Raw genomic sequence first — 24,670 nt, forward strand, 5'->3', positions numbered from 1 at the left:
TGGCTGCGTGGTGCTTAGTTGCTGGCTGGGGTTAAACCACGACAACAAGAAAATTCTATTTTTTTTTCTACTATGTAGTTTTCCTTGTAGTTTAATCATAAGCTAGTATTCTGATCTATCACCAAATTTGGATAAAGGTAACGTATCTAGTTACCTCTGTGAGACCAAAGCCTCACCGCCTCACCAGCCCCCTAAAGCAAAAATGACAGCTCTACAAAACAGAGTATGAGTATTACTACAGCACCGATAAGGAAAATGCTATGAACTTCCACCTACGCTGTTAAGGAGGATACCTTCTTAAATACAGAAACATTTGTCAATCTCCACCTTTGTCTTCCACAAAAGCAATATCACAGTTGAAATAGCTATTGACTTGACTCACACAAAGGTAATCTAATTTTACAGGTAAGTCTAAAATGGATCTTTAGCTAATTTGAATCTGTTGAAATATATATGGATTTTTCATTTAAAACTTGAAGAAATAAAAATCAACTGAGATGCCGAAAGCATTTATTTAATTTTCCATAAACGAGGTACAGTATTATCTTGTTAAATGACTGAACAAACTTGACACTCAGCCCAAGAATCATAGAATCATTAAGGTTGGAAAAGACCCTTAAGATCATCGAGTCCAACCATTAACCTAGCACTGCCAAGTCCACCACTAAACCATGTCCCTAAGCACCACATCTACCTGTCTTTTAAATACCTCCAGGGATGGGGACTCAACCACTTCCCTGGGCAGCCTGTTCCAATGCCTGACTACCCTTTCGGTGAAGAAGTTTTTCCTAATATCCAACCTAAACCTCCCCTGGCGCAACTTGAGGCCATTTCCTCTTGTCCTATCCCTTGTTACTAGGGAGAAGAGATGACCCCCACCTCACTACAACCTCCTTTCAGGTAGTTGTAGAGAGCAATAAGGTCTCCCCTCAGCCTCCTCTTCTCCAGGCTAAACAACCCCAGCTCCCTCAGCTGCTCCTCATAAGACTTGTGCTCCAGACCCTTCACCAGCTTCGTTGCCCTTCTTTGGACACACTCCAGCACCTCCATGTCCTTCTTGTAGTGAGGGGCCCAAAACTGAACACAGTACTCGAGGTGCGGCCTCACCAATGCCCAGTACAGGGGCACTATCACCTCCCTGGTCCTGCTGGCCACACTATTCCTGATACAAGCCAGGATGCCATTGGCCCTCTTGGCCACCTGAGCACACTGCTGGCTCATGTTCAGGCAGCTGTCAACCAACACCCCCAGGTCCTTTTCCACCAGGCAGCTCTCCAGCCACTCCTCCCCAAGCCTGTAGCATTGCATGGGGTTGTTGTGACCCAAGTGCAGGACCTGGCACTTAGCCTTGTTGAACCTCATACAGTTGGCCCCGGCCCATTGATCCAGCCTGTCCAGGTCCCTCTGTAGGGCCTTCCTACCCTCCAGCAGATCACTATGTTTCCCTCCACATCCAATAAAGGATGGAGATTCTCTTTAGCTCTCCTTTTGTTGCTAATGTATGTACAGAAACACTTTTTGTTGTCTTTTACAGCAGTAGCCAGACTAAGTTCTATTTGGGCTTTGGCCCTTCTAATCTTCTCCCTGCATAACCTCACAACATCCTTGTAAGTCCTTCTGAGTCACCTGCCCCTTCTTCCGAAGGCTGTAAACTCTCCTTTTATTCCTGAGTTCCAGCCAAAGCTCTCTGTTCAGCCAGTCTTCTCCCCCGCCTGCTCGTTTTTCGGCATATGGGGACAGCCTGCTCCTGTGCCTTCGAGACTTCCTTCTTGAATAACATCCAGCCTTCCTGGACTCCTTTGCCCTTCAGGACTGCCTCCCAAGGGACTCTGCCAACCAGGCTCCTAAACAGGCCAAAGTCTGCCCTCTGCAAGTCCAAGGCAGCAGTTCTGCTAACCCCTCTCTTTACTATAATTTCATGATCACTATACCCAAGACAGCCTCCAACCATCACATTACCCACAAGTCCTTCTCTGTTTACAAAGAACCTTCTGTTAGGAAGGTCTCTTCCTTCAAAAGAAGGTCGCTCTACAAAAAATATAGTTAGTCCCATCATCTACAACTCAGAACCACAGAATCATAGAATGCTTTGGGATGGAAGGGACCTTTAAAGGTCATCTAGTCCAGCCCCCCTGCAATGGGCAGGGACATCTACAACTAGATCAGGTTGCTCAGAGCCCCATCTAGCCTGGCCTTGAATGTTTCCAAGGATGGGGCATCTACCACCTCTCTGGGCAACCCATTCCAGTGTTTCACTACACTTATTGTAAAAAAAGTCTTCCTTATATCTAGTCTAAATCTACCCTCTTTTAGTTTAAAACCATTACCCCTTGTCCTATCACAACAGACCCTACTAAAAGGTTTGTCCCCATCTTTCTTGTAGGCCCCCTTTAAGTACTGAAAGACCGCAATAAGGTCTTCCCGCAGCCTTCTCTTCTCCAGGCTGAACAACCCCAGCTCTTTCAGCCTTTCCTCATAGCAGAGGTATTCCATCCCTCTGATCATTTTTGTGTCCCTCCTCTGGACCCGCTCCAACAGGTCCATGTCCTTCCTGTGCTGAGGACTCCAGAGCTGGATGCAGTACTCCAGGTGGGGTCTCACCAGAGCAGAGCAGAGGGGCAGAATCACCTCCCTCGACCTGCTGGCCATACTTCTTTTGATGCAGCCCAGGATACAGTTGGCTTTCTGGGTTGCAAGCGCACATTGCCGGCTCATGTCCAGCTTTTCATCCACCAGTACTCTCAAGCCCTTCTCGGCAGGGCTGCTCTCAATCCCTTCATCCCCCAGCCTGATACCGGGGATTGCCCCGACCCAAGTGTAGGACCTTGCGCTTGGCCTTATTGAACCTCATGAGGTTCACACAGGCCCACCTCTCCAGCCTGTCCAGGTCCCTCTGGATGGCATCCTGTACCTCAGGCGTGTCAACTGCACCACTCAGCTTGCTGTCATCTGCAAACTTGCTGAGGGTGCACTCGATGCCGCTATGTCATTGATGAAGATATTGAACAGCACTGGCCCCAGAACGGACCCCTGAGGGACACCACTCGTCACTGATCTCCATCTGGACATTGAGCCATTGACCACTACCCTCTGGATGTGACCATACAACCAATTCCTCATCCACCAAACAGTCCATATATCAAATCCATATCTCTCCAATTTAGAGAGAAGGATGTTGTGGGGGACCATATCAAAGGCCTTACAGAAGTGCAGATAGATGACATCCGTAGCTCTTCCCTTGTCCACTGATGTAGTCACTCCATCAAAACTTGGTAGTTATTGAATTGTTTTGGTTTTCTACTTGAAGCCTTTATCTCCCATGTTCTACATAAGTAACCTATTCCATCTTCACAGGGAATTTAGAGACAGAGTTTCAAATATTGATATGGAAAAAGAATTAGCTGTCAGTTTCTCAGAAAAACAACCAAGTGGAGGGAGTGCTGTCATCTTTACCACAAAATATAGCACTTCTGGCTAGCCCACCTTTCCTGGAAATGAAATTGAATAGCTACATGAACTCTTTGTATCAATTTGAAACCAAGAAACTCTGAACAGAAATGCTATAATTCTTGCAGGCAAAAGGAAAGATTTAGTTGGAGTCACAATTTAGTTTTCTTTAAGGGAATTGTATTAGAACATGAAATATTCAAGATTCTGAACCTCTGTTTTCCTAGCTTATTGAAAACACTGAAGAACAGCCTATGTCAGAGAAAATCCACTGCTCGAGTAAAAATTACACTGAACTGATTTCCATTGGATACACGAGCTCCACAAAGTCTTTTGTGGAATTAAAACAGATAGCCCTTCACTATAAATCAGGTCATAAAAAAAGCCAACATTTGCCTAAAGTGTAATGAAATCTAGATGAACATTTTTCCAGTATTTTTAATGTCAACTGTTGTTGAAACATCAAATGGAAAAGAATTATTCAGGCTGGTGCAAAGGGACAAAGTTAGAATTATGGCACATGAGTTTGTTTTCACAATAAACAAAAATTTCTTGGTGATGAAGATATATCAGTCTACTACTTTTAAATCTTCAGCAGACTGGTTTTATAAAACCATCCATGACTTGCAGGATTCTAGACTAGATGGAACGATCTTTCATGATATAGTCACTTATCAAAAGTTTCATAAGGTGGGATCACTGTTCTTAGCAGTATGCTAAAATACCACTTGGAACAGAGTGCTAGAGCAGACTGTGCACTACTGCATGGACGATAAAGAGCAATTCTGTATTTATGGACACATGTGCTAAGTGATCTCAAAAGTATGTTCTTCTATCTTTAACTTCAATGATTCTAGAAATTGCTCAAAACTTATAAAATAGGAGCAAGTATTTTCAGGTCAGTTACAATTAAGTCACCACAAGTGACTGAAAATTTCATGATATGATGACTTGGGTTACTGAAAGACAAGGAAAGCTTTCCAGTTACCTTTTTTACAGTCTTGTCAGGTTCAAGAGCAATATCTGGAATGTTGGCATCCACCATGAGGGAAAATAAGTTCAAGATCAAGTTGGAATACCTAAGCAGAAGAGCAAATTAGATAAAACACTTTGTTAACTGTACAAAAGACATTTTGTAAACAACTTCATTTAAGAACACGTCATCATCTTAGCGTGAATCGGTAATGCTTCAGAGGAGATGCATTCATAACGCTTTAGTTGAATATATTTATATTAAAATCATAAGATACCTGATATTAGCAGTGAAAGTTTAACCCTCAAACTGTCAAACTGCCAAAACTGAACAGACTGCTCTGGTTTTGTTATAATTTTCTGAAAATTGTCAGAACATTTATTCAGAGACACATCAAATATAAACTGTGATTTCTTATATTGTAAGATTTAATGCCATTTTCTACCTCTAGTAGGACAAACACATGCTAGGATATTGATTCAATGGTTATTTTTTATTAAAAAGGATATCAGTGATACAGCAGTATTATATAAATTAGCATTCAAACAGCTGAAATCTTCTCAATTACAAGAAATCATTTTTCAAGTTGCTGCAAGGGCTTTTGCCATAAGAAGCTGAATGTAAGTGATTCAAGCAGATCCAAGTCTGCAGTTGCTCAGTTAAGCTGCAATAACATTGGTAGGCATGCTACACTTATGAAGTTCAAATGTAATTTATAACCATTGAAAAAGACAAGACAGGGTATAGTTTCCAGTTTTAATGTGGTATTGGAAATACTTGCAAATCTTTTAAAGAACACCATTTTGCCCTTGCAGGCAATAAGCTCTAAATTGCTTTTTGAAAGGATAATTTTCAAGCTGTTCAACATAAACTGAAATTTCCCTTCTTCTGTAAAGAGATCTAGTCCCCTTTCAAAGACTAAGTACATAACTAACTTCAAAATCCGAAATATTGCTTTTCTAAGAGCACTAGGAGCTTCATAGATGATAGAAAATGAATTCTTAGCAGCAAAGCTTGTTTATTAGCAAGCTGCTGAATATATATAAGCTGACAATTGCAAGGAGTACAAAGTATTTTAACTACACAAAAGGACTGCTTCATAGCCATATTTTACAAAGTAAATACTGCTCAACAAAAAAATCTCTTTAGAAAAGCATAATTCCATCAAAAACTCTTGACACTTCTTTATTATCTGGAGCTAGTACTACCTAACACATTCCAATGTAAGTTTTAACTCTTTATAACACAAACATTTGAAATAAACTGTTTGGACAGAAATCTTCAGTGTCTAATTTGTTACAGCTGTTCTGCTTCACTTTCCCAGGGCAAAGGGCTGGAATCAGGAAAATTACTTTTATCACAGATTAAAAGAAAGAAAAAAGTTACGCTACCATTTTGTTTCAGATCTGGCTAAGAAATCTGGCAGTCAAGTTGCTTTGGTGCCAGGAACAGACACTACAGGTTTTAATGAAAATTTTTTCTACTTGCCTGAAACAAGCAAATCTCACTTTAAACATGCTTAAATCTTACAGCTACATTCTCTCAAGTCTCTTCCTAGGTCATTGGTAGCTCTCCCTTTGAACTGACCCAAGAGTCCAGAGTCTCAGAGTCCCTTTTACTCTTGAATGACAGAGGATAAGAGCTTATGAGCACTACAGGTTACTGGAGTTAAGTGATGGAGGTTTGTAAAAGATTTCAAAGGTCTAGGCATCATTGCTAGATGCCAGTTAAGAGCTGATTCTGTTCCACACAATGAAGTCTTTTGGTTCTTGGTGCTTAAAGTAAAAGCACTGGAAGCATAAGATCATCTGAAGAACCTCATTAAAAAAATTCAAGAAAAGGTAATTGGGGGGGGGGGGGGGGGGGAGGGGAATATGGAGTGGGATGAGACAAAAATTAGGAAAGAACTGCTCACTATACTATCTGCAGGTCTCTGCCCCTCACCCCAACATTTCTTTAACTCGGTAACATCTAGATGGCGGTTTAAAGATGAAAAAGAGCTTATTAAGTAAATTTGTTAGCTGCTTCTAGGACTCTTGTTACATTTCATAGATTTTTTTTTTTTTTTTTTTTTTTTTTTTTTTAGAAAATTTATTCAAAAACCAAGGCTTGAAAAGAGAGGTAAGAGCTTCCTACTTTATAGACAGCTGGCTGTCATCCTTCCCATAGACAACATCCTTGGCAAATATGCCAAGATGTTCACAACTTGTCAACTGACAGCCCAAATTCATCCTAAGACTAGACATTTTGCTGAAATATCAGAGTTAGTAATCTGACCTGTAAAAAAAACCAAACACCTTTGTCAGGCAAGTCAAATCCCTGTCTTTGACATCTACATTACAAAAGCCTCTGGAATGGCTGACCTCCATCCACCACCATAACGAACTAGGAGCTCAGTTTTTCTAGGTTTAAGGAGCTTCAATTAAGCACCTAAACTTGACCCTGAATCCTTCTCACATAAATGCATTCTTTGTTTTCCTCAAAGCCCCATACAAATTAATATTCAAAATAAATGAGCACTCAGCTGCACTGGAGGTTGGTTGATTAAACTTATGGTTTGAACATGAAGTGCTAAAAACATGGAGTTCCTGTAAAAGTTTAAGGAATCCAACAAAATAACTCTATTCCTACATAGAAGAGGCCTCACATATACCAAGAAGCCCACATCAGATGGAAGTTCAAATTCTTGCTGCCATCTTTTCTGAGAACAGCAGCTTTTAAGTGCTTAATATATCATCAATTATGCATTTGATCCTAAGCACTTGATGTAATTTTTTAACATTTACTGGTCCCTTTGCATATAGATGTCTTAAACCAACTGAACATTTAGGCTGTTGACATTGCAATACGTTATCAAATTTGAAGCCACAAACTTCCCTTACAAAGACAGGATAGGAAAGTATAGTTATCTGCAGTCCCAAACTAAAGCCCTGTTTACCTGGTCTAACTCAAGAATTCCTAAATTTAAAATGGGATTGCCTGTTCTGCAATATAACTTGGGTCCCCCCAGGGCTCATTTCTTCAAGACATTATATACACTCCCCAATCCCAACCAGTTTCACCTTTGCTCTTCCCTCTTCACCATCTACCCCCAGCTTTTAGAAGACTATATAGACCCTACACTGCCTAGCTACAACCTTTCCAAAGAATCAGCACTTCCCAAGGCCATCACAGCTTTCCACTTATTGCTTATAGTTTTTTCATTCAGATCTATATGGTCTCCTCTGTCCACTATACCATTGAGAACAAACTAGGAAAAAAACCACTCTGGTCCAGCCAGCTGGATATCCCCATCCATACAGAGCAAGTATCTCAGCCCGAACTACAGCTTTCGTCTCCTGTTACTTCCCAATCCTTTGTCCCTACCTATGCCTACTAACTCAAACTGAACATCAAACTTCTCACATGACTAACACAGGGGAAATGCTTACAATCAACCTAGAACCTCACTCTGGGAAAAACTTTCAAATGTTAACGCTGGATTCTTCTCTGCTGGATCCTGCTGAGGATGCGTAAACTGGGAATTCTTGGATGAAGGGAAATGCTGACACATAACAGGACTTAAACATCTTTAAATAGGCTCAATGCATATAACAAAGGTGTAAAAGGCTGCTACAGCCCAAGTGAGGATGCAAGTTCTGCTGCCAGCCACAATTTGCCCTGCAACACATTCAGAACACAGAGGCTGCTCCTTCATTACAGCACTGTTGACAAACACATGACTGATTATTTTTGCTCAAAAAAAATGGAAAGCATCTCCCCACTCCCTGGAAAAAAAACAAACAAAAAACCCAACAAAAAACTGCACACCAATGATCATATGCCAAACTGCTTCCAACCTAATACAATGAAGAAAACTATTTTTCCATTTATAAGTTTTAAATTGTTTTTGTTTTCACTATACAACACCCATTCCACCAGGAATCCTGAAACACTGAGATACAGCACTTGAAATATGTAGAGAATTGTCTATACCACATTGAAATAAAGAAGAAAGAATAAAACACAAAATGATGGAGATGACAGATTTTGCATTTTGTCTTAGCAATCGGACATTATGATTTCACACTACTTAGCCAGAAGAAGTATCTGTGAACAGGTTTGTATCAACATGCAGAACTGTTAGAACTAAGCCATTCCACATCTAATTATTCTTTTTTCAATAAGCAAGTAATCTTAATAATTTTTAGTTCTAGCTGCTTATAGTTATAGTAATACTAATATTATCCTATGCTATCTTTGTTGAAAGCCTTAAAGATATTTATCCAGAACCATTTAAAAATACTTTCCTATTAAACTGAACTAATATTGGAGAGACTATATTACAACTACAATCCCATACATTAAAAATGAAACCATCTTGATTTACAGTTTAGTTTTATACCCAAACTACTGCTATACTCCACACTTAATGATGATCTTTGCAGCAAATCATTACATAAATTAATGCAATGGATAATCCTTCACTGACACAACAGATCTTTCTATTGAAACAGCTAGGTTTAAACAACAGAAACAACTAAAGTATTTCACAAATAGGAAACACAGTATTACAAAACAGTTTTAAGCAAAATTTAGAACACGGAATATACATTAGCCTTCCTGATTGTTCTCTGAAGTAATGAATATTGTTTGCTGATAACATGCTGCTGAATTGCTTTTAACCCATTAATAATGTCAGTTCATAAACCAACTCCTTACTCCTTCTCCTTTTAACAAGGAGAGAACTACATGTAGCATTTTTATTTTGAATCATTGAATGCCTACTTTTCTTACTACATGTACTTTTCACATATGCTTTTCATATTACTAATTTTTTCCACATATTTGCAGGTTTACATTATGTGATCTTGATATCAAAGTGAAATTCTTTCATCTCCATGGAATACGTACTAAATCAATCACTGGACAGACCAAGAGTGCTTATCTGCATTCTGTTCAAACAGAGCAAAGCTGAGCTACTTGGCTCAGAAAGTTGATGGCGAGTGATATGGTCACTGCAAAATAATGAATCTGATTCCAAGTCTACAGGAGAGATCTGTTGGTCCGTAAATAAATACAGTCTAAAGAGGTTTTAGCTGTCACAGTTCTGGGTATCTACAGAAACTGCTAACATACTTGATTGTCACAAGTAGCTAGTTTTTGTCCCACAGTACCTGAACCCAAATAAGCTTATGTATGCCATCTTCAAGCCAAAGAATTTGATCATCACTAATCTAAACTGAAGGAGAATAAAGCAGAAAATGAGTAATGACTCAGAGTTAAAAAGGAGAGTTAATTGATCATCAGTAATCAGAGAAAAAGTTCCTTAAGGGCAAGAACATATCCAAAAAGCAAGATATAAATTAATACCCGACAGGAGTTATGAAAAAAGCTATTTAGGTTATTCAACAAGCAAAATCGGGGACCTTAACTTGAAGGACAATTACATTCAAGCTCCACATTACACCAATGCTGTGATGTTCTCATTCCTTTGTTTTGTACAAATTCTTGTGTCTACGTTCAGACTTCAAACAAGTTTTGAATTTTCAACAGAAATATTTTCCCCGATTCATTTACTCCTCTCCTCTCCTGCTTTTTGGTGGCTCTAATAAATTTTAGCATCAAAATAATATTGTTACCTGAGGAGATGGAGAAAGGCTGTATAGCACTGCTTACGGAACTCCTGGTACTGTTCACTCTGCGTGCCTCCCATACCTTCCACCATCTCCTTATTCAGCTTCATTGGAGGAGGTAGAGGCTTAGGGTCCCAACCCAAAATGTAACCAAAGTCAATGTGAAATAGTTTACCTGTAGAAGAAGGAAAGGCAAACATAATTACTTATTTCAATACTTCATATAATATCAAATCTTGATGCAAACTTGGAAAAAGAAATCTTTAAGTGCAATCTCTAGAAGATGCTAAGCAGCTCTCAAAAAATACACTTCACTGTTTTCTGTAAGGCTTATAACCGTGTATTTTATACCTTCAGCTGGCAATTTGAAATTATGGGTTTAAAAAAGTAAAGCTGATTTCCAATTCATTAAGAGTACTAACAAACAAGATGAGGGTTTTTTTGCCTTTTTTTTTATTAAAACATATGGAGTATATTCACAAAGACTGAATCAATGTTGAAATTGGTCAGTAGATATTAAATGCACAGTTGTATAACAGATACTACTAATTCTTTGCGCCTTCTTTAGAATTTGTTAGCAAATTGAGATATTAATATACATATTGCATTGCTTTTAGTATCCCATTTGATTGCTGTGGCATCAAATACGTTATTTTAGTTGTACGTTAAGTTTACCAAAGGGAAAATAAGACTCGTGATCCTAAGACAGACCTTTTGAAGCTACTAAATACCGAAGATTTCAAAACTGTTTCAAAATTCTTTGAGTTGTTTGAGTAAGGTTAAAATGTATCAAGTTTTCAAATGTACTGAAGAAACATCACTACAATTCTGTATCTGAAATTGTACTTCAAATGTGCCAAACTCTTTCACTTTTTCAGTACTGAAATGCAAGAGTTACATCACTTGATCACTACCTTTCCCTTCTCAGATCAACTGACTACATTTAAAAATGTTTCTGCAGCATTAACTTGACAAAAACTATATACACCTCTTGCTTCAAATGCACAAGGCAACTTCCCTTCTCTATCAAGAGCTTATATGCAGCCATGTTGTTTACAGTATTGCTCAGACCTTTATTGGAGAGTATTCACTGTATTCCCTTTCAATAGTACTGAACCATATATGAGATGCAATAGGTGACAAAACAAACAACTGAAACACCAGCAACTTCAAAAAATCCTACTAAAACATTTAGATAATCTGAAGATTAAATATTATATAAATACACAAACAAAAATGTTGTCAACAGAAATCAAAATAGCACAATTTATAATTCTTAAGAAGTCAATTTCTAAGAACATTCTTGACTAACTTCTTATGTGGAAAATATTGACCTTATAAAGCAAAAATAAGTCTTTGAAAGTGTTCTGCAAACAAATTTTCAGTTTGAAATGCATAATTTAAACAATGACTTGGGTCATACCAGAGCTGCATTACAAAAAGATGGTAAGAATTCAGATATGCCAAGAAACATTTATATAAAAAAAAAATATATGTAAATGAAATCTGATAAGCAATTTCCTTAGGACAGAGAGAAACCATCTTCCTGAACTCTGCAGTAATGAGGAATCAGGAAGTAAATTAAGAAGTACAAAAAGGTGATGTGTGCTTGACCTGTTAGGTAAGTTAAGTTTTGCATCCAAAGTAAAGCTACCCAGTGACATTAATAAATTTAAGTCTTATATGACTAATTTATAGAAAAGAATGAAATGTAAATACAAGATAGAAGATCTTTTAAACAAGAAGGTAGAAAATTATTAGCATGATTGTTATCTATACAGTCACAGATAGCGCAGAACAGAGTCTTGCTTCAGAATTATGGAACTGAACAGCATTAAAAGACAGATATCTGTTTGCCAAGGGGTATTTTAACCTGCAGCATCTGTATTCATTTTAATATTTTCATAAGCTTAGGTGCTCAGCACTCTTGAAAAAAATGGAACAGCCAATATTTTTCAATTAGTCACCCCTCTTTGACCATTTCATTGAATAATAATGTTCTATCATCAGAGAAGACTGCTTGAGATCTGTCATAAGCACTCTTCAACCCAAGAAACAAATTCCATCACAGTCAATTTTCTAAGGGAGATCACAAGGACGCTTAATAAGCGGGCACAGTATTTGCTAGTTAATAAATGCCACAACCATTACATTTTGCATACCTTATTGTGCTAAAACAACAATTCCCTTCCTTCAATAGTTTTTTCAAATTGTTACAGAAGTTACTTTTAGAGCTCATTTTTGTACACTAAGTTTTTGAAGTAGGCACTTGGATATATACACACCCCCACACCATCAAATTACAAAAAATGTTTAATTAAAAAGTTTGGGGGTTCTGTTTTCTGTTCACTTATTCAAACCTGTGACCTTGAAGAGTCAAGAGACAGCATTTTGAATAAAACAATAAAACTTTTGTGACAGTAATTAATTTTTTTTTTTTTTTTAGTTTATTCTGGAGATAGAGAATAAGAGGCAATAATTAATAATTTAAATTGGTAACAAAGTTGCATCTAAAACATTCAAAAACATTAATAGCTGACTGATATACATTCATATAAATTAATTAGATATCAAATAGTTTACTTACTCATTTTTAGGAATGGAGTATAAAAGAAAGTATAAGATGAGGCTATCCTGCATTAACATTATAGCTTCCCTAGCTGTACTTCAAAATTCAGCAGATTTTTAGGCTGACTCAAAATGGATGTCAAAAGCTTTCATTTAAATACATTAAATATATTTAGTATTTTTCAAATCCATGTACTAAACACAGACTTAACTAATTTTCATTCATGCAGCTCCTCCAAGATCAATTAAGCCAGCATACCATATTACAGAATATGGACAGAAGGCTCCCCTTGGTGCTTGCCTGAAGCCACTACACTAGTAAAGACTGACCAGCCAGCTTGAGGGAGTACTGCAGTTTTAGAGCTTTCTACAGAGAAGCCTGACTTATGTTCTCCTCGAGGACTTAAATACAATTGGAACAAATGAAGAACAAGCCTGCTTTGGACAAATGAAATTAGTTGTATATTTAATACTGAAAATTAGGTGAAGCTTATATCATTATGTTAATAAATAAAGTTAATAAATGTGATGATTTGAAATCTTTTAATACTAAGATAAAAGGTTGCAAGTATCTCAAGTGATCATCCCAAGTGAAATTTGCATCAGGGTACAACACTGAACATCCCACTTTCACGATATTAATGAATGTGATCATTAGACTATCACTCACTATAATCTCTATTACAAAAACAAGGCTGGAGAAAGTTTCCGGTACCTATTTGAGAAGGTGTAGTGCCAGAAAATACTAGATAGTAACAGAAAGAGCAGGATAAAACTAGGAACTTGAACACTCCAGCTCTACATGAAGCAACTATTGTAGATTTAAGGCCAGGTTGGATGGGGCTTTGAGCAACCTGGTCTAGTGAAAGGTGTTTGTGCCCATGGCAGTAGGGTTGGAACTAGATGATCTTTAAGGTCCCTTCCAACCCAAACCATTCTATGATTCTATGATTATGTGAACTTCAAACAAACAAAAAAAATCATCACTTTGATCTAGAAATTACTGTACTGAAGATGTAATTTTAAGAGGACAAACTATTTAATCAGAATTTTTATTCTGTAAGAATTGACTTTCACTGTGAATAGCATATTGTCTCCTAACATAGCTATTGCTTCTGATTCGCATCTGTAAGGACAGAGGCAAAAGCTGCCAGTAACAACTTAGGAATTTTTTTTTGTCAACTTAAATATTTTTTTTTTTTTTTTTTTTTCAAGTGCACAGCTCCTCAAAACACTACTCATTTGAAATTTGTCAGCCTCAAGTATGACAATACTTAAAAAAACCCCTTGTCTAGTAATCATAGCTGAAAAACAGTCTACAGGAGAATCAGCATCTTATTTGGGCAGATGTTGAGTGAGTTTTTTTAGTTCTGGAGTGTCACACAATTAGTGCAGTTTGTATTTGAAAGTTCCTGAAAGTTATGTAATTTGCTTGATAAGAAGCATACCTTCTCAACTAAATTTAGATGATGACTCTCTTAAACCTTTATTTCACAGAATCACAGAATGGTTGAGGTTGGAAGGGACCTCTGGAGGACATCTGGTCCAACCTCCTGGTCGAGCAGGGCCACCTAGAGCCAGCTGCCTTGCCCAGCACCATGTCCAGACAGTTTCTGAATATCTCCAAGGATGGAAACTCCAGGACCTCTCTGGACAACCTGTGCCAGTACTCAGTCACCCTCACCATGAGTAATAATTCATACTCATAGCATGGTATTTATATACAATTATCCTCTATCCTCGCAGCAAATTAGACTGCTTGTAAACTTTGTGTAACACTACTTTTTCTAAAGGCTTTGAACTTCCATGTTTTATAAAACAATTACATTTCCTTCCTTCAATATACAGTGTCAGTGCCATAACACATACACATTGATCTCTTAGACCACCATGTTTTTAACCTCAGCTTCTAATCCATCCTCTTCAGGTTTATTACATCTTAATTTAAAGGGCTCTTAATTATTAGACATGCTTATAAATTAAAGACAAAACTGGACTTTTCATTTTGGTTTATTACTGTTCCTGAATGACTGCTAAATCATATAGGTGAGGGTTTTTTGTTTGACTCATGTTAGAAACTAAAAGAGAAGTTACATAGGACAACAGGTGAAACAGATGTCATCCTCCAAGCCTCTTACATTCCTGTAAGGCTAGATATAAAAGCCTTGGATTACTAATATTTAGACACCGAAACCTATAGACGCCTACTTCGAAATCTGAGTTCCTTATAAAAATGGGGGATTTTAGGCATCTGAGAAAACAAAACATAACAATTCAGGAAACACCTCAAGACCACAGACAAGTATGCATGAACTTGCTCTGTTTCAAGGCTAGGAGCAGGACTATATGTAGACACCTACATATAGTTCAAGATACATGATACACAGCTTTAGGACAAACTTTTCTGATGTTGAAAGTGGCTCACTCCTCAAAGTCTAAAAGATGACATATCACTCTTTCAGGAAGCAGGAAAAATCTCTGCTGGGAAGACTTCAAATAGAGTCTCTCTCACCATAAAAAACAGTGCCCTAATAATCACTCTCCACTCCCTATTTAAGCTATTTTACTGTAAAAAAAGCAAGACATAAAGCATTTACTGACTAGAAGAGGATGAGATGTTTCCAGGAGCATGCAATAATGCAACATGCACACACAAAATTATTTCATTCAAAAGCTAGAAGCTGATACTGTTATGTACTTTTAAGCTTTTTTTTTTTTTTTTTTTTTTTTTTTAAATTTTATGAGGTTGACTACATTTTTCTACTGAACACCTGGTTTTCTAACATATGGAATAAAGAGGAAATGGCATCAAACATGGAAAGTTTCCCTGACAAGCAGTCAGGGCATGAGGAATTTGAAAGTCCATCTGAGTTCCTTCCAGCCTTGAGAGTGATCTTTGATTAAGTGAAACATGGACTTGCGGAGACCAAAAATTGATATCTGATGCTTGCAATAGCCAATAACATCTGACTGCAGCCAGAGAGGCTGATTTGTCCATCACTTTTACTGCTAATGCCTAGATTTTAGTACAGGAGAAAGTTGCCATATAGCAGCACAGAAATTGTTTTATTTCACCAGAGGACTGTTAGGAAAAGCTACTGAAAACCTGCACAGAACTCCGAAATCCTTAAACAAAATATGGAAGGCAAAGCAAGTTAGATGCAATTACTAAAATAAGTCTGGTGGCAATTGTCTTTTAACAGGTAAAAAAGTCTTACAAATTATTCCAAACTTATCTGTTCCCACTTTGGGAAGAGGGGGAAAAACACCCCAACCAATATACAAAAACCCCGAAGCTCTGAATTTCAATATATTTTCTGTAAACTACAACTGCCACTATTATTTTAACCTGGCTCATATAGAAAAAGTACAAATTAGTGACTATTTTAATTGAATGCCTATTTTCAATTTGAAGCAATAGGATAAAAATTTCTCTGATGAAAGAGTGTGGATGGATGGATGGATGGGGTGGTTTCCTGGCTTTCCCAGCAAATTCTGATGCTACCGTCAAAACTTCTCCTTTGCTAACAGAGCACTGCCATGGTGAAAAAAAATTAGAATGCCTAATTTATTGTTGTCCTGGTTTCAGCTGGGATAGAGTTAATTTTTGTCTTGGTAGCCGGTATGGGGCTGTGTTTTGGGTTTAGGATGAGAACGGTGTCGATGATACACTGGTACTTTGGTTCTTGCTAAGTAGTGCTAAGCTGTCTCTAAATAGGTGCTAAGTGGCGCTCACACTGGTCAAGGACTTTTCAGCTTCCCCTGCTCTGCCGGGTGCACAAGAGGCTGGGAGGGGGCACAGCCGGGGGGAGGGCTGACCCAGACTGGCCCAAGGGCTATTCCATACCATATGACATCATGCTCAGTATATATAAGCTGGGGGAAGAAGAAGGAAGGAGGGGGACATGGGGCATGATGGCGTTTGTCTTCCCAAGTAACCATTACGCGTGGTGGAGCCCTGCTTTCCTGGAGATGGCTGAACACCTGCCTGCCAATGGGAAGTAGTGAATGAGTTCCTTGTTTTGCTTTGTTTGCGTGCACGGTTTTTGCTTTGCCTATTTAACTGTTCTAATTTATTTTACTTCAATTATTAAACTGTTCTTATCTCAACCCACGAGTTTTCTCCCTTTTACCCTTCTGATTCTCTCCCCCATCCCACTGGTGGGGAGTGAGCGAGCGGCTGCGTGGTGCTTGGTTGCTTGCTGGGGTTAAACCACGACAATTGTCATCATTTTCATCAGCTACATATCATAACTTTTCTAAGACTACACAAAAATGGAAGAAAGTAGTACAAATTGTTAAGGACTTACTCAGGATACAGATTTTAAACTCAGTATGCAGCAACAGCTGAAAGTAAAGTTTATCATCATCATCCATATAATGGATAAGGGCCCAACTTGTGCTAAGCATTGTAGTTTTTCCCCCTCACACCTCAAGATACCTATAAAAGAAAGTGTTTTAGCAGACCAACAGCTAAAAGTTTATGTTCTCTTTGGTAGGCATCATGGAAATTGAAGTTGCAGAGAAATCTAAAGGCTAACAGTATGTGTTAGTTTAGGCTTTTTTTTAAAAAAAGGATGTTCCTCTATCAAGACATTTAAAAAAGTATTTAAAAATTCTGCTGCATTTTACATACTATAGAAGTTTGCAACATTAATAAACTACATTATCAATGTACTTATCTAAGCACTGATATAGAAGGAGGGTTTGAATCCTATAGTTTTTCCATTTTTTGTCATCTTCAAACCTGCTTTGGGATAGATGGTTTTAACTGAAAAGCACTGAAAGTACAAACACACGGTGTCATCTCGCATAAGGAACTGTTCAGATCTTTACTGTCTTACCTGGCAATCCTTTCTGAGACTAAAGAATAAATCAGATGTCAATTGGTGCACTTCACACTGAAGATAGACCACAGCCCTACCTCTAAGTATTAAATGAGAAGACAGTCCAGTTCTTTCACCTATCTACACACCATGCTAAAAGCAAATGTGGTTTTCAAGTTCTGAGCCCTCAGTCTTTGACCTGCCCTCAGATATTAATAACCTAATTTTATCTACACAGAAATTTGCTGTACTGCTACAGAGCAATTTCAGGTGTAGAGTTCAGATCAAAGTGCCTGTATTTAGGGAACCTACAAAGGCAACTTGGATTTACAGGTAGGTCCCTAAAGGTGATTGAAAGATTAAGCTGGCCAGTCACTAGGGTAAGAATTAGTTGCTCAGACACACACATGCAGTGCTACTCAAGAATGCCATTTGAATGACTCAGGATATCCTAAAATATCTACACATAGCCTGCAAATATGACAGGACCTTTGTGAAACCTTTGTCTATAAAGCAAGTTCATGTTGTTAAGATATTTCAAGTGGGACAGGAGACTTCACTTGTCTATCATAGCTGAAACACTATCTAAGCTTAATGATGACTGTACAAGTCGTCATTAAGACAAAGGCTTAGCAAACATGAAGACATTAATTTCTGGGTGTTACATCAGTAGCTAGATCCCAATTCTACAATCAAAAACAGAGTGCGGAACAAATGAAGAAGAAAGTATTTAAGGGAAGGCATGACATAATTGAAACATACTAGCATGATGCATATTACATGAAAGTTAACTGAACACGCTACATCTCGTTATCACAATACAGCTTCACAACCATCTAGCTCTTCCTTCCAAAGCAACAAAGGGCACATTAGCTGGTAAGACAGATACTGGCATTAATATATAAATCAGTCTGTAATCCTACAACAAGGCCCTGATGTTACTTAAAGCTGAGTATTCAGCTGCAAAACAGTGTCTTGTTATTTACAAGTCACAGTAATATCTGCTGTTATAGATCTGGAAACAAGAAATTAAAGCATACAGCAATTGATAACATATTTCACCTCCAGGAGAAGTAGGAAGTTGAAAGTTCTCAGAGAAAATAAATATTTCTGTAATGCAATACTGACTACATAATATGACATTCAGGTTACAAGCTAAGGCACATTTGTGAAACTGATGCAAGTATTCTTGTAATTTTTAGCATTACTGATAGATGAGGATGTTTTGACTGAAGGTTCCCTATATCTCTTCCCAAAAAAACTCCTACAGCTGCCCTTGAAATATAATGGTACTGCATTTAAAAATCTAAAAATCTAGATTTCTTGTTTAAAACTACTTAAAAAAAAGTCTATTTCTAGAATTAGAGGCACAAAACAGTCATGAAAGACAACAGAAACTATTGCACCCAGATAACAGATGTTCTCATCCTACAGCGCAAAAAGCCCCACATTTCTAACACTGAGTGGGAAACAATTTGTTTTTATGAACTTCAGCATCTATTGCTTAATATTTAAATTATACCATATCTATTATAAGCATAGATGTCTGTATGTTAGAAGATGATGCAACAATTCTATTTGAAGGAGTCCAACACAGATGTGGCTACATCCACCAAACTAAAAGGTAGAGCTGAAAAAGTTAACAATATATATTGCCATATAAATCCAAGAAAAGTATGTGAACCCACAGCTGGTACTCAGCATTCTTTACCCTATTGGAAAGCTTCAACTCATTAAATAAATATCATCAAGAAAGGATGCACATATGGTCATATAATTTTGAAGAAAGGTACTTATAACTTCCATTCTTCAAGAGAAGAATGAAGTTAGCTTTTTCCAACTGAAGTCTAAGGGATTCTCAGGAAGAAGAAACAAGCCTCTGTAGCAAGCCTTTGTTGTATTTGGAACATAAGAATTTCTCTTGATAGCTCAAAAAACCTCTCTCGGTATGTGACAGAGCATAGGTAGCAGATGAAAACAATTTCAGACTCAGAATGTACCGTGGACATGCGCTGCCCTCTGCTGTACTGCTTGAATTCTTCCACTAAGCCAAAAAGTCATTGTGCTGTTACTTTTTAACACAGACAGGTAAGATCCACTTTACTCCAAATCAAAACACTAAAATATTACTACTCTGAGCATGCAAGCAGTACCTGCTATGGAAAGATTTATACCCGTCACCTTAGACAAATGATAGAGACCTCTCAAGACAGATTTTTAAATGCCCATTTGTACATTTTCAAACAGATAAGGAAAAATACACTTACTTTAGTTGTTCCCCCATGTGCTTAGAGCAAGACCTTTTACCCTAATCAAGGCCCAATGGTTAATTTTCTACTCTTTCATACAAAGTATGCTGATTCAAAGTAATATATGCTTCAGCCTTATCTGTAAACTAACAAGCCTTCCACCTGGATGTGTCTCTTTTCCTCAAATGACAGTTTTTATTTATATGTTTCTTATTCAATAAATGTTTCACTTTATAATAAACACTTAACCACAACTCCTAACTCTTCATCAATATGTCAAGAAGGTATTCAAGTTATCAGAACTCCTATCAGAAGCTATAGTTCAGAAGTAAGCAAGCAAAAAAAAAAAAAACCAACCAAAACCAACCAAAACAACTCCAATGCAGCTACACATGAACTCATTTTTCAACTAACACACTTGAATTTCCCTCCATCCCAAGGCATTGATTGTAACAGTTGGAGTAGCTTAATTTTCAAATCTTTCATTTCCTCTAGTAGAGAAATCTTCTATTTATTTAGAATCACTAGAATTATTCACTCTACCTGGTCTGTTATTAATCCATACAGATGGCAACAAAAAATAACATTAAAAAAGTTAAAACAAGTTAGGGAGACTCAAAATGCACATCTGCTATTTTGAACTTTCAAGATACACAAGTTTTGCTGCTAACTAAAGGATGAACTTGATTAAACAGTAACTTTTACTACTTTCTGTCCCCCAGCTGTGAATTTGTAACAAGCAGGACACTCAAGAGTCTATTTCCTTCTTTGTTTTTAGAGAATGCTTAAAAAATATATATAATCTCAACTGGAGCTGAATGGTCCAGCCAGCTCGGTGAGGCTGATGATAAAACACTTGGATTTTTTGCTATACAGTGGTTTGGTTTCATCAAGAACACAAGATTCAAAGAGAATAGAAGATGCTGAAGTGAATCCTGCTCTGACAGGTCTCATGTGACATTCCCACTTCTGGGACATATCATGTAAATTTCTTAGAAAAACATGCAGACCTGGAAAGCTCACAGAACCACTTTGTTTAAAAGAAAGTCAAATCTGAGACAAGAATTGTGGCATGGACATCTCAGTGAAGTCATCAAGATTATACCTAATTCCATATGACTACTGATAATACTTGTCTAAATATCTACTGTATTTGGATTAGCATACATAAAGCAGAATTATTTGACAACTATTAAAATACAATGTGATATTTTAACATTGCCATCAGTTTACTGAAAAAGAACTACACTACCACTTTTTCTTGTCATCCAAATGGAACAAGAAGTTGAACGCAGCCTCACCCCCCAAAAATCCCAATGTTTTCAAAAACAAATTAAAATTTTCTACCTCAAATACAGATGATTTATTATTAAATGCTTTACATCTCCCTGAATTATAAAGACCCCAATTCATGATGCGGAGAAGGCAGAGGTAAGATTATCGCTAGAAAGCAAAGAATATTTAACTTCTAGTCTCCTTTAAGGAGAACAAAAAGAGGGCTGAGGAGAGGAATTGTGTATGAAATGCCAGGCTCAAAACTATTCTTTTCACAGGGATTCTGACAGCAAGTACATGCATAGTGCCCTATCTGCAGTCATCTAAACTAAAATGTCTTAATATCTCATCTGCCTTGTCCTTTATACTTTAGATATGAAGTTACCAACTGTAAGACTAACTTACCACAGCTCTTAACATATGTGTCCATCACCTCTGCACTTATTCCATGAGGGCCAGTCTCACTAGGTGCATGTTTTCTGAAAAAGTTCTGGAGGGGAAGTCATCAACATATTTAGTTATCCCACATGATCTGAAAGGGGATCTTTAGAACTGGTAGAAAAAAAGATTTAAATCAAGACCACAAATGGCCGTTATTACAGTCTTCTAAACTAACAATCACTCCCAAAAAGCCTAGTAAGATCTAATTTCATTTTGTTTAATTTTGTTAACTTTATTTTCCATCTTAATCACCATAGTTTTACACTCAATAGAAACAGATGTGAAGTTCAAATTAAAAAGCAGTTTTCTTTATTAACAGCTTCAGAAAATTAACAATGCATTGAAAAGTTACTAATTAATAACTATGAGTGCAAAATACTTCCACAGAAAACTGTTTATGCCAGATCAGCAAAAACTAGAACAGGAATAACAGTGCATATTTGTAACTACATTTGGGACAAACACTCTTACAAGGTTTATCATCATTATGTGTCACCATATTCCTCAATACAACCAACCACTACTGAGTTTAAAAGGAAAATCTAAGTCACCAAATGGAAATTTCACATTTCCTTTGAAATGTGGACAGTGCCAAAGCAGTCCTTCCCATTACACAGAAGAAAACTGGGTTTTTCTTGACTGAGACAAAAGATGGGTAAATTATATCCAAGCCTAAGTACAAGTTTTTTCCAGTAAGCAAACATAAAGGTAAGCAAGCACTGGAAGAGAAGCTTTGTAGGCATCTGGATGACATAAGTGACTAAAATCCTAATGAAAAAGTGAAGGGAATCTTACAAAAGAAAAGGAGATACTGAAGGAAGGTACCTGCAGGCTATTTAAGAAAGTTTTGCTTGAAAAGCAGCCCTGTTACGTATCAGAGTTTTAAGGACTGGAGAAAGCTTTTATTATCTTTGCTTACAGAGGAACATGCCCTTCTGAGGCATGTTAAAAAAGCTGACACTATAAAGAGTCTGTTAAATGAAATACCCAAGCGAAATGTGGAAGGAAATTTTTAACTGGTTAACAGGGTACTAGAGAGATCTACTTTCAGTGCTCCAAAATTTTACATACTGTATGTTAAAAAAAAAAAAAAAACACCCCCAAAAACAACCAACAATAAAAAAAAAAAAACAAACAAAACAAAAAAAAAACCACAAAAAACAACCCACCAAAAAAAACCACACACACACACAGACTTCAGACCATCCAAAAGCTAAACTGTAGCGTGGAACAGAAATACCTCCAAAACATGAACTGTAATTTCAAGATTGTTGATAGAAGGCAAGTAACATTCAAACATCAAAACATCTATTCTTTCCTGCAGATCTGCATTACCAGCCAGTATTGGATTACTTGCTTTAAATCTTTTCAGAAGTTAAACATTTTTTAATATTTAGATGCAGTGCCCATCTTTATTAAAATAGCTGTGACACCCAAAATGAACATTTACAAGAAGATTAAACCAAACTTTCACAACACCTAAAAAATGTTCATTTAGTTTTTATTTCCTTGGCCTAAAATGCCCAGCTATTTTATCATGCTTCAGCACAGGAAATCTGGGCTCTATAATGTATTTTGCCATTGATCTGTGAAGTAATCTTAGATCACATTCTTTTGGCATCTTGTCTATTCACATTAGCATTCTTCACAGGAAGAATTTCTCCTTATGTCTGTACAGCAACTAAAACAGTGAGGTACCTATTTTAGATTGGAATATGATGTTACAAGTAATTGCAAAATGACAATTTCACAAGCATTTCTAAATATATTATTTTATAAAAAACATATAATGGATTAGAAGATGAATAGTACAATTCCAAGATTACAAAGGATTGCCAAGAAAACACTTTATAAACTGTGTGATTATTGAATGTGTAAATGTAGCTTATCACAATCTTTACAGAACAGAAAACTCAAAAAAATTTATGCAACTTGATGCTGGTCATTGTCTGATTAATAATAAGCATTTTTTATAAATGACAAGCATTTGATATGCTTATTTGTTAAGCAAATGATAATGAGAAATGATAAGCATTTTTTAATCTCCGTGTTTTTAATATATGTACTTTATAGTAGCTGAGAGCTATTTGCTTTGGCTCCCAGTTACTGAGCTATGAACAAATGCAAACTTCAATATCAACTACAAAAAAGGGAAAAAAGGTACTGTGACTAATTGAATCCAACATAAACATGCTGTGTTTTCATTAAAAAACTTATTAGCTACATATCTCATACAGCAATTTGGTATGTTTTTATCTAACTATTTATTTCAACCAACTGTGCTCTGCTACCTAGCTTGTATGCTGTGCTTGAAATTAGCATGTATTTTGTGTGTCACTATTCAATTGTGTGTCCCTACTCAATTCCACAACAGTTACAGAAAGCTAAGTTAAAAAAAAAAAAAAACAACCAAAAAAACTAAAAAAAACCCACACAACCCAAAAATAACTAAAAAAACCCCCAAAACAAAACCACACAGTATCTATACATCCACCATGGCAGGGAAACAGACTTCAGAAATTACATGGACAAACTATTTAGTTGTTCCATCAAAACAAAAAAAAAAAAAAAAAAAAAAAAAAAAATCAATAAAACATACTTTGACAAGGTATCAAGCCAAAACTACTGAACGAATGACAGAAACACTTCAAAACAAAACAGTACAGAAAAGTGTTATGCATCTTCCATTCATAGAATCATAGAATCGTTAAGGTTGGAAAAGACCCTTAAGATCATCAAGTCCAACCATTAACCTAGCACTGCCAAGTCCACCACTAAACCATGTCCCTAAGCACCACATCTACCTGTCTTTTAAATACCTCCAGGGATGGAGACTCAACCACTTCCCTGGGCAGACTGTTCCAATGCCTGACTACCCTTTCGGTGAAGAAGTTTTTCCTAATATCCAACGTAAACCTCCCCTGGCACAGCTTGAGGCCATTTCCTCTTGTCCTGTCACTTGTTACTTGGGAGAAGAGACCGACCCCCACCTCACTACAACCTCCTTTCAGGTAGTTGTAGAGAGCAATAAGGTCTCCCCTCAGCCTCCTCTTCTCCAGGCTAAACAACCCCAGCTCCCTCAGCTGCTCCTCATAAGACTTGTGCTCCAGACCCTTCACCAACTTCGTTGCCCTTCTTTGGACACACTCCAGCACCTCCATGTCCTTCTTGTAGTGAGGGGCCCAAAACGGAACACAGTACTCGAGGTGCGGCCTCACCAGTGCCCAGTACAGGGGCACTATCACCTCCCTGGTCCTGCTGGCCACACTATTCCTG

General features: G+C 37.3%; 1 protein-coding gene across 1 annotated transcript in view; it reads right to left on the reverse strand.

Moving 5' to 3' along the window:
• The window catches only part of LOC309601922 (phosphatidylinositol 3-kinase catalytic subunit type 3-like), a 91,604-nt gene that overhangs the window by 18,647 nt on the left and 48,287 nt on the right, over positions 1-24,670 (reverse strand). Inside the window, exons 20-22 of the mRNA XM_082335180.1 lie at positions 21,359-21,443; positions 10,042-10,210; positions 4,436-4,526 (exon numbers count right to left, since the gene is read on the reverse strand). Coding sequence (XP_082191306.1) covers positions 4,436-4,526; positions 10,042-10,210; positions 21,359-21,443 — 345 coding nt within the window. The remainder of the gene's footprint in view (positions 1-4,435; positions 4,527-10,041; positions 10,211-21,358; positions 21,444-24,670) is intronic.

Source organism: Platalea leucorodia (assembly GCF_965183815.1).
Source record: "Platalea leucorodia genome assembly, chromosome: W".
In the NCBI taxonomy this organism is placed as follows: Eukaryota; Metazoa; Chordata; class Aves; order Pelecaniformes; family Threskiornithidae; genus Platalea; species Platalea leucorodia.